This window comes from Bison bison, unplaced genomic scaffold (genome assembly GCF_000754665.1).
Source record: "Bison bison bison isolate TAMUID 2011002044 unplaced genomic scaffold, Bison_UMD1.0 scf7180017864144, whole genome shotgun sequence".
In the NCBI taxonomy this organism is placed as follows: Eukaryota; Metazoa; Chordata; class Mammalia; order Artiodactyla; family Bovidae; genus Bison; species Bison bison.
The window spans coordinates 1,129,222-1,139,110 of NW_011494716.1; the positions used below are offsets into that span (position 1 = coordinate 1,129,222).

Below are 9,889 nucleotides of genomic sequence, written 5' to 3' on the forward strand. Positions count from 1 at the left end.
CCTCCCCCGTCCCCGTGAGCTGGGGCGCAGGCGGCCAGGCTCCAGGGTCAAGCTGCCCAACCACGGCTCTTCCCCCTCCCAGGCCCTCGGGGTGGAGGTGGGAGTGGGGGTTTCTCAGCACCAGCCTTTCCCTCCACGTCCCAGAGTCCCTTCAGACCCCCAGCCAAGGAACGGAGGGAAGGGCGGGGCTTACTTGAGGCTGAGGAGCGTCTGGTTGGTGCAGAGGGCCCCCATCAGCGCTGCCACTCCCGGGTCGCTGATGGAGTTGCTTTGCAGGCTGCAGACAGAGGACAGGGTGCCCTGGGTGTGGCCAACTCAGGACCCGGGGGCGGGGGGGGGCAGTCCTTCCGGGGTCATGGGCCCTGAGTGCAGCAGGGGGCTGGGGCCCTGTGCCACCCCTGTGCCCTCCCCATTCCTCACTCCTCTCCCGTGCCCCGCAGTCCAGCCCCTGCCAGCTGAGGGCAGGTGGGCCAGCGCCACCAGTGCCAGAGTTTAGACGTCACCTTGGTTTGGGCAGCTCCGCATAACTTCTGAGGGACATGTGTCTGCAGCCCCCGGAGAAAGCGGCACAGCCAGGTGTCCCCACTCCCCACCATGGCCCCTGGAGCCAGCCCCCTCCACAGCCACCTAGGCCAGCTCCTAAAGGGCACTCGGTGCTTGTCACTCTGAGAACTCCAGAACCAACACCAACCTACTGTCCAGGGAGAGGGAACTGGCCTAGTGGGCTGGAGGGAGAGACATTCGGAGCACAGAGTGCCCGGGGTCATGGGCTGGTGGGTTCTGACTGACAGCCCTTCACCAGGACCTGCCCCCCTGCTGGCCAGGGAACCCGGGTGGGGAGTCACCCTCTGCCCACATCCACCCCCTGGGGACTCACTCCAGGCTCTTCAGGCCCTGGTTCACCATCAGGGCCTCCGCCAGGGCCTTGGCGCCTCCATCGCCAATGCTGTTACTGGAGAACCTGCAAGAGAAGGGACGTGGGTGGAGCGGCCGGGCGGGGTGAGGCCAGGAGGGGTCAGAGTCCGGGAGCCCTCCAGGGAAGGGCTGTCTCTGGTCTCAAGGGGGCCCAGTACACAGTTTCTTCTGTCTGAGGCCGGCTGGCAGGCAGCTTTTGTAAGAGATCAAGGTAGCAGTGTCCTTCTCGACTCCTTGACGGGGGCAGGGCCAACCCTTCAGCGAGAGGCATTTGTGATCTTTCTGTGAATGTGGCTGGGATGTCAGTAAAGGTAAGCCTGAGACAGTTGGACCTCACTCCTTCCTGGGAATCTGGATCTCCATTCTCCTGGCTCAGGGTTTTGGAGTCCAAAACCAGCTCTCTAGTACCCATGCATTCAATCATTCATTCACTCATCCATCTGCTTACCCACTCATTCATCCATCCATCCATTTACTGACTCATCCACCCACCCATTCAGCCATCCATCCATCCATCCATCTACCCACCCCATGCTCACAAATATGTGTGATAAGCTGGGCATTGTGCCAGGCACGAAGGGTGCCAGTTTGGCCCTTCTGCGTTTCTCACATGAGCTCCTTCAGACTCCTGTTTTGCTTCAGGGCATCTGCCATCTGCTGGGTTCCCACTGGCCCGATGGAGTTCTTCTGCAGGCTGAAGGAGAAGGGTCCTTCGGTAAAGCTGGCCACAGGCAGTCCCAGACCAAGGACAGTCTGGTTCAAGTTTACCACAGCATGGGGGAGGGGTCCTTGGATTGTTGCCAAAATGTTGCTAATTAGACTAATGGAGTTATGTGAAGAGTAAGAGGCTACCGGTGGGGGCTTCCCTGGTGGCTGAGTTGTAAAGAACCCTGCTGCCAATGCAGGGACGCGGGTGCGATCCCTGGATAGGGAAGATCCCCTGGAGAAGGGCATGACAACCCACTGCAGTATTCTTGCCTGGAGAATCCCATAGACAGAGGAGCCTGGCGGGCTACAGTCTATAGGTTCGCAAAAGAGTAACACACGACTTAGCAACTAAACAACAAAAAGAGGCAAGGGCAGCTGGGCCTTCCCTTGAGGGGTCAGAAAGCAGTGACCAGCGGACACTGTTAATATCCATCAACTTCCAAACTGGAGACTTTCTGAAGACTTCTACATACAAGTCCCACTGGCCCCTCACCTGACCAGCCTTCTCAACACTCAGCAGTCTGCCTGCATTCAGATCAACCGGCAGCCTTCCCCCCACCCTACAGTCCTCCTGAGGGCGGACCGTGGCTTAGGCTCCTCGTCTGCAGAAGCTACTTCCTCTTACACTAAATCTGGAGGAGGAAGACACTACAGGAGGACCCCTGTGTTCATCCTAGGACAGGCAGGCCAGGACCTCATCTGTATGAGGCTAACTACAATCCAAGCAAAATGGAACTTTCCTTGGTTCCAAAAGAGCAGGGGGAGGAAAAAACACTCCCCTCCCATAGAGTATTTCCTTGAGGAAACTAGGGATTATAAATCCTTTCCCTGTCCCTTTGAGAGAATGTAAATCTTTTTAAGAGCTATTAATAGAAGTTAGCCTCTTGCCAGACTTACAGCCTAGGAATGTCTTTGGTAAGGGCCTCCGCGCCATCTCTTTGAACCCTGCACATCTAGGAAGGCAACATCTCCTCCAGCTGTAAGTGCCTGCTTGTCATAAAGCCAGGAGTTTTCATTTTCCTCGGCATGAAGGCAGGAGGCAGGCATAGACAGCTCCCCGTCCCGGACGACAGGCAAATTTAGGATAAACTAAGTATGACAAACGGTGCTCTTCCAGTTCTCTTGTTTGAGGACAAGCTACGGTCTTTCTGGAAAACCCACATGTAAAGGGTTGTGTCTCCTCGGCTGCAGGAAAGGGTGAGATTCCTTTCTGTCTTTGCCATCCCACTGGCGGGTCACCTTGGATGCTCACTGCAGGCTAGCTGAGTGCTTACTCCAGTAACTAAGCTGTTTCGTACTTTTCTGCATTTGTGGAGAGGATTTCCCATCTTGGTGGGAGGCTCTGTTTGTAATTATTCCCCCAACACCTATTCTCCGGAAAAGCAGTGGACGTCAGGTTTTCCAGGGGCCGTGCAGATGGCTCAGAAAGCCTCCAGGCCTTGTCCCATCCACCCCTCTGTGCAGGAAACAGAGAGGCCCTTGGGGGAGGAGAAGAGAGGAGAGAAAACCGTTCTCTGCCAGCCAGCATGCCCACTCACTGCAGCACGGAGAGGGTCCGGTTGGTGGCCAATGCCTCAGCCATGGACCTGGCACCGTCGTCCCTGATCCTGTTGCTCTGGAGGCTGTGGAGGCAAGGAGAGGCATCACTGGTGGAGCCCAAGAGGGTGCCCGGCAGGCCCTCACCCCACACACCCAGGGAGTGGGGGAGCTGGCCCTTCCCACCGCTGCTCTGGCCTCAGGCTTTCCCTGGGTTCTCCAGGCACCTGCCTGGCTGTGGACAAGGAGCCCCTGATCACTAGACCACAAGGTCATCGATAGTCTGAATTACAGCTGAAATATAGCAGCCAGGTGTTGGTGAGGACGTGGAAAACTTGGAGCTCTCATCCCAGTTGCTGGTAGGAACATTACACGGTGTGGCCTCCGAGGAAAGCAGGCCGGGCCGTTTCCTCAAAAGGTTAAACACAGGGTCACCTGTGACCCAGCAGATCCCACTGCTATGTATCCACCTGGAAGACCTGAAAAAAAGGTCCTCAAGAGCTTGTACACAAATATGTACAGCACAATAGCCAATAGGTGGGAACAACCCGTGTCCAGCAACTGGCGAATGGATTAACAAATCATGGTCCATGTAATAGAATATTATTCAGCCTTAAAATGGAATGAAATACACATGCTTCAACATAGATGAACCGTGAAAACATTCCACCGGGTGTAAGAAGATAGGCACAAAATTACTGTTTGATTCCGTTTACACGAAATCTTCAGACAGAAAGCAGATTGGTGGTTGCCAGGGGCTGAGGGGGGAGGGGGGCATGGGAAGTGACTGCTGATGGGTAGAGGGACTCCTTTTAGGGGGATGTAAATACTTAGGAACTAGATCGAGGTGTTGGTTGCATAACTGTGACTGTACTAAATGCCATTGAACTGTACACTCCAAAATGGTAAATTTTACGTGAATTTTGCCTCAGTAAAAAGAAGGAAATGAGCAAAACAAACCAACAGTACGCATCAACGCATTGTATCCATCAACTAAGGATGGATACAGCCACTGGCCCCTTAAAGGAGCCCAGCAAACCTCAGCAAACCATGGGGAGCATCTGAAAGATGGGATTTCAGTGTCTTGGAAGACACCTCAGGGGTCATCCTGATGTCATGGCCTTGGGGACCTCCCACTTATGGAGACAAGAACTTTTCCTCGTAGATTGTTTTGCCTGTCAGACCTCCTCGTATCTCTCTCCCTCTTCTCCTCCTTCCCCAGTTCAGACCCTGAACACAGGCGCAGTGAAGAGCTGGACTTAGGAACTCGCTCAGCACACAGGATGCCCTGGCATCCACTGGATGGGAGCCAGTATCTTGTGGCTGCTGTTGGGAATTACCTCCCGCTACACGGGTGGCACATGAGGAGATGGTTTTCTGAGCCACCTCCTGGGGGCAGAGGCAGCAAGCAGGTGACACGTACCTCAGAGAGGCCAGGGTGCGGTTAATCTTCAGAGCATCTGCCAGCGCCTTGGCCCCCTGAGGTCCGATGGAGTTACTGCGGAGACTGGCAGAGGAAGAGAAAAGACCAGTTATCCAGTTACTGGGGAGGGAAGGCAGGACAGAAGTTACTCAGATCTTTAAATCTGTGCTCCTTGAAGAGAAGGTGCCAGGGTTTGTGGTGTTAGTTGCTCAGTCGTGTCTGACTGTTTTGTGACTCCATGGACTGCAGCCCACCAGGCTCCTCCGTCCATGGGATTCTCCAGGCAAGAATACTGGAATGGGTTGTCATTCCCTTCTCCAGGGGATCTTCCTTACCCAGGGATTGAACATGGGTCTCCTGCACTGCAGGTGGATTCTTTACTGTCTGAGCCACCAGGAAAGCCCTGTTTGGTGGAACTGGGGCAGAGATCTTTGTTTAGGCAACTGAGGAAGGCATTCCCTATGATGGCCCCACACGAAGCGGGGAAGAAAGCAGGGTCTGATGGACTAGTGGGCTTGGGCTGAGTGTGGAGAGGAGATGATAACACCAGGTTCAAGGCCAATATTCTGGTGCTTCTGTGAGCGAGCCCCAGCAGCTGAGGAGGAGCCAAGACTTGGCTGGCTCAGCTGTCATTCCAGCCCACCCTGGGGAGAGTGTTGCCTAGGGGGCTTCACACGACGGCTCACAGGCTCCCCCCATCCCAGTGGTGAGGGTCCTACTTACTCCAGAGTGGTCAGGCTTCTGTTGACAAGGAGGGATCTAGCCAGAGCTTTGGCCCCTTTGTTACTGATCTGATTCTCAGCCAAGCTGCCCGAAGAGAAGGAGAGGGTGCTTAATGAGGGTCTTTAACCTCATCACCTCTTCTGCAACTCCAGGCCTGTGATCCAAACCCGTCAGCCACCATAGCATCATCAGGGCCTGGACGCAGGGGGAGACCAGATGAGCCAGGCCCAGCAGATGGGCATGGTAGGGCCAGAGTGGGTGGACAGGCCCTCACATTAGCAGAGACCCCCATGTGTGCGTGCTCAGTCACTTCAGTCATGTCCGCCTCTTCGCAACCCTATGGACTGCAGCCCGCCAGGCTCCTCTGTCCATGGGATCCTCCAGGCAAGAATCCTGGAGTGGGCGGCCATGCCCTCCTCCTGGGGATCTTCCCGACCCAGGGATCGAACCTTTGTCTCATTTTGTGTCCTGCACCGGCAGGCAGGTTCTTTCCCACTAGTACCACCTGGGAAGCCCAGCAGAGGGCCCCAGGGAGAAGTCTGACCAGAATCGAGTGCAACAGCTTCTACACAAACAGTGCAGCAGAGAGGATGGGCAGTTACTGCAGACGACCACGTGGATTCCAGCCAGGGCTGTGCTGGAGAACCAACTCTCAGGAAAAAGCGAAATAACAAAAGCCCTGATTTGTTGCGTTGGCTAATTTCCATGGTGTAAATACTCCCACTGTGGCCAATTTCTAGCACTGTCAACATGTAAAAATTCCTGCTCATGACCTGGTGGCTGAACCTGTGGCTCCAGCACACCCGTGGCCCCTGTCCTTTCTCTAAAGCAAGAAAGCAAAATGGTTGAGCTATGAAGCTGACTTTAATAAAATGTACATCTCTATCTACCTTGAAAGGGTATACCCTGAACACACTGAAGAGTGGTCCAGGGGACCCCTGAACCCCTACTGTTTACCCTCTTCAGGCACAAAGGTCACACAGAGGTCCAAGGTCACACAGAGCTCACCACTCTGACCACTATCCTCAATGACTTACTTTGGGTCTGGACTCAGTCTATATTTTTGTCTTTTCAGAAAAAGATGGTTTCAAAAGCTGGAAGCTTATGTGAGGCTTATGAAAATTTACACTCTGAGTCTTATTTTCTCTAAATTCACTTCCCTAGTTCTCCCAAAGCCAGCTGCTGGTCATCACATTGATTCAAATCAGGTGTTATTTGGACTTGGCTATGTTATTTATAGGAGAGATTTCATGAGCATATAGATCTGCTCTGCAGTTAGTATATAAACTGTCATTAATTAGAATAGTAAAGATGCGATGTTTAAAATTGTTTTAATTAATACGAGTTTTTAAATTTAAACGTTTGGATTTTTTTTTTAAAGATGTAATCCTGAATACCATCTGAGGGCAAACTCTCAGAGGGATGTAGAGTGAATCGGGCCTGGCAGTACATCCACGCATACAGTATTGAGAAAACGTATCTACGGTAGCATCTGACTCTTGCCATATCCTTTCTCTCTTCTTACAAGTGAGGTACCTGGGCCTCTGGAACTTTCTGGAATGGGTGGAAACAAGCAGTCTGCACCTTGAGCCACACGCCCTGAAAATACCTCTCTTGGAAAGCATCGCAGGCCACTTGAGCAGAGAGGAGGATGTGAAAAGAGCCCCGGACCCTGAGAGACAGGCGAGCACCCTGTGTGGGGTCTCCTGGGTCTGTGTTACCTGATCCTCTGAATGCGACAGTCTTTCCCACTCAGCACGCTGCCCAGCAGCTCCATCACGGGGTCCTGGAACTGGTTGGTGTCCAGCCTGGTCAGGAGGAACAGCGGTAGTGAGTGGTCCTACTGCTGCCCGTGGGCAGGTGGGATGAGGTCCCTGGCACTGGAGTGGCCACTAAGCTCAGACACCTAGGCTGAGACCCTCTGCCGCCCCCTCCTCTCCATCCCAGCGAAGCCCCTGCCGAGCGACTCAGAGATCTGTGCCAGGACACCTGCGTGCTCAGAATTCTCCCACCAGGCGACTTGGGAGGTTCAGTGGCATAAACCATGGGCTTCTGACCCTCAGGGCTGTCTTCCCTGCAGCCCCCACAGTGTGTGTGTCAGTCGGACACCAGCTGCCCTCCTTTAAGGATTGTAGAATGGCCCTGGTCCTCCAGCCTTCCCCTCCCTGCCACCGAAGTCCAGAGAGTGGGCAAGGATGACAGGCTGAGGGTGGAGTGAATGGGCGTGGCCTCTGTCAGCACTGGGGTGCTATACGGGGTGTTGTGGGTCGAGTGGTTTACCCCTGTAAGATATACTGATGTTTACAACCCCCCACCCCCGTGCCTCAGGAATGCAACCTTCTTTGGAAATAGAGTTGTTGCAGATAACGAGCGAGGATGAGGTCATAGTGGAGTGAGGCGGTCTGTAACCCAGCGTGGGGACCAGTGTCCCCAGGAGAGAGAGAGATCGATGAGAAGACAGACACGGAGGAGACAGCCGTGTGACCTCAGAGGCAGAGCCTGGGTCTGCAAGCCAAGGACTGCCGGCAGACACCGCAGGCTGGGAAGGCCAGGAATGACCCAAGGACCGTCCCTACAGGTTTCCCAGGGAGCACGGCCCTGCTGACGACGTCCTCTTAGACTCCAGTCTCCACAACCGGGAGAGAAGAGGTTTCTATCGTTTGAAGCCGCCTGGGTTGTGGTCCTTGGTGACAGCAGCCCCAGGACGGGACACAGAGGGGCATGGGGGCGGGAGGAGCCCGCCCGGTCCTCACTGTACCCTCCTCCTGCACACCCTGCCCCTGCCCCTAGCGCCCACCTCAAGCTCCGGCAGTAGAGCAGCTGGGGCAGCAGGCTCTGGAGGACGCCGGGGCTGAGGCACAGGGGCAGGGGCGCCTCCCAGGTGCAGACGTCGGACACCTGCAGGAGGTAGGCCAGGGCGGCGCGGTGTGGGGGGCTGGTCAGCCTGGCCAGGCCCCCGCTGGCCACGGCCTCCTCCACGCTGCGGGCCAGCTCGGTGTGCTGCAGCTCGCGCAGGCAGTGAAGGACATTGATGGCCCGGGCGCAGACTGCCACGTCGGGGCGCAGACAGCCCTGCAGGAGCTCGGCCACCTGGGCCTGGTAGCCCTGGTGCTCGCCCTGGGTCAGCAGGGAGCCGGCCAGCAGTGCGTTGACCCTCGGGGACAAGAGGCCTGAGAGGAATCGCAGGAAGACGTCGAGCCGCCCGTCCTCAGCCTGCATGGCCCGCTGGGCCGCACTCCGGAAGTGTGTGAGGAAGCCCAGCCGGGGCCAGGACACGCCACCCTCGGTGAAAAGGTCGAAGATGGCCCTCTTGGAGGCACTGCAGTAGTACGCGGCCGCCAGGAACTCCTGCAGGGACAGGTGAGTGAAGCAGTAGGCGGCCGCGGAGGCCAGCGTCTCCTCCCGCTGCAGGAAGCGGCCGCACAGGGCCGTCTGTAGCAGCACGAGGTCCACGCCCAGCACCTTCAGGTCGGGCTCGTAGAACACGTACTTCTTCCTGACCAGCCCGTGGAAGGCCAGCCGGCCCAGCGTGCCCACCAGCTTGCGGCAGCCGTGGGCCAGCTGCTCGATGCGGGGGCTCGCCCTGGCCTTCTCCTGCCCCTCTCCGCCAAGGGCCATCCTGAAGTACCACGAGTAGAGCTCACACAAGGTCCTCGGGGGCCACAGCTCGGCGTCCAGGGGCCCTGGCCTCTTGCGGTGCAGGTGGCCCAGCGCTGCCCCCACCAGCCGGCAGAAGGCTGGGACGGTGCACATGAGATACAGGGTCCGGTCAGCCTGCACCTGGCTCAGGACCCAGCCCATGAGGACAGGGTCCTCGGGGAACATCTGCTCCAGACAGGTCTTGATCTCCTCCTCGCTGAAGCCCCGGATCTCGGTCATCCGGTCCACCAGGCCCCCCGGAATCTGGCCAGCAGCTCCGGGACGGGAGGTGATCCAGACAGACACTTCCGGGAAGAGGTTGCCCCGGATAATGTTGGTGATCAGGTGGTCCACCTGGATCTCCTTCTTGGGGTCCATGCAGGCCACAGTGTTGGAGAAGTCCAGGGGCGTCTTACACTCGTCTAGGCCATCCAGGACAAGGAGGGCTTTGCTCAGCGCTGCTGACGCCAGGCCCGCCTCCCCAGCATGCGGGAAGACGGAGCGGAGGAGTCTGTCTGCAGACAGCTTCTCATGGGTGTTGAGATCCCGGAAGGTCAGGGGCAGTACCAGAGAGAAGTCCTTGCCCACCTGCCCTCGGGCCCAGAGGTGGACGAAGTTCCTCACAAGGGTGGTCTTGCCCACTCCGGCCACCCCGATGGTGATGGAGATGCGGGGGGGGATGGACACACGCGACAGGGGCAGGAAGAGCCTGTCCAGGGCGATGGTCTTGGCTGAGCACCAGCGCCCGCGCGTAGCCTCCACCTGCGTGAAGTCGTGCTCCCTCAGCTGCAGGTCCGTCAGGCCCTCCACCATCAGGAGGCTGGTCAGCCTTGGGGAGGGGCTGCCCAGCTCGGGGCCGCCCCCAGTCCTGTTCAGCAGGGCCTCCCGGTGTTTCTGTATCTTCAAGTCTGCAGGACAGAGGCCATGGGGAAGGGTGGGAGAGGG

The 9,889-nt window shown here is 56.9% G+C and overlaps 1 protein-coding gene across 1 annotated transcript in view; it reads right to left on the minus strand.

Moving 5' to 3' along the window:
• NLRC3 (NLR family, CARD domain containing 3) overlaps positions 1 to 9,889 on the minus strand; it is a 29,558-nt gene that overhangs the window by 8,078 nt on the left and 11,591 nt on the right. Inside the window, 8 exon segments of the mRNA XM_010840386.1 lie at positions 194 to 277; positions 878 to 961; positions 1,526 to 1,609; positions 3,162 to 3,245; positions 4,583 to 4,666; positions 5,306 to 5,389; positions 7,027 to 7,113; positions 8,103 to 9,888. Of these exon segments, the coding sequence (XP_010838688.1) occupies positions 194 to 277; positions 878 to 961; positions 1,526 to 1,609; positions 3,162 to 3,245; positions 4,583 to 4,666; positions 5,306 to 5,389; positions 7,027 to 7,113; positions 8,103 to 9,888 (2,377 nt within the window).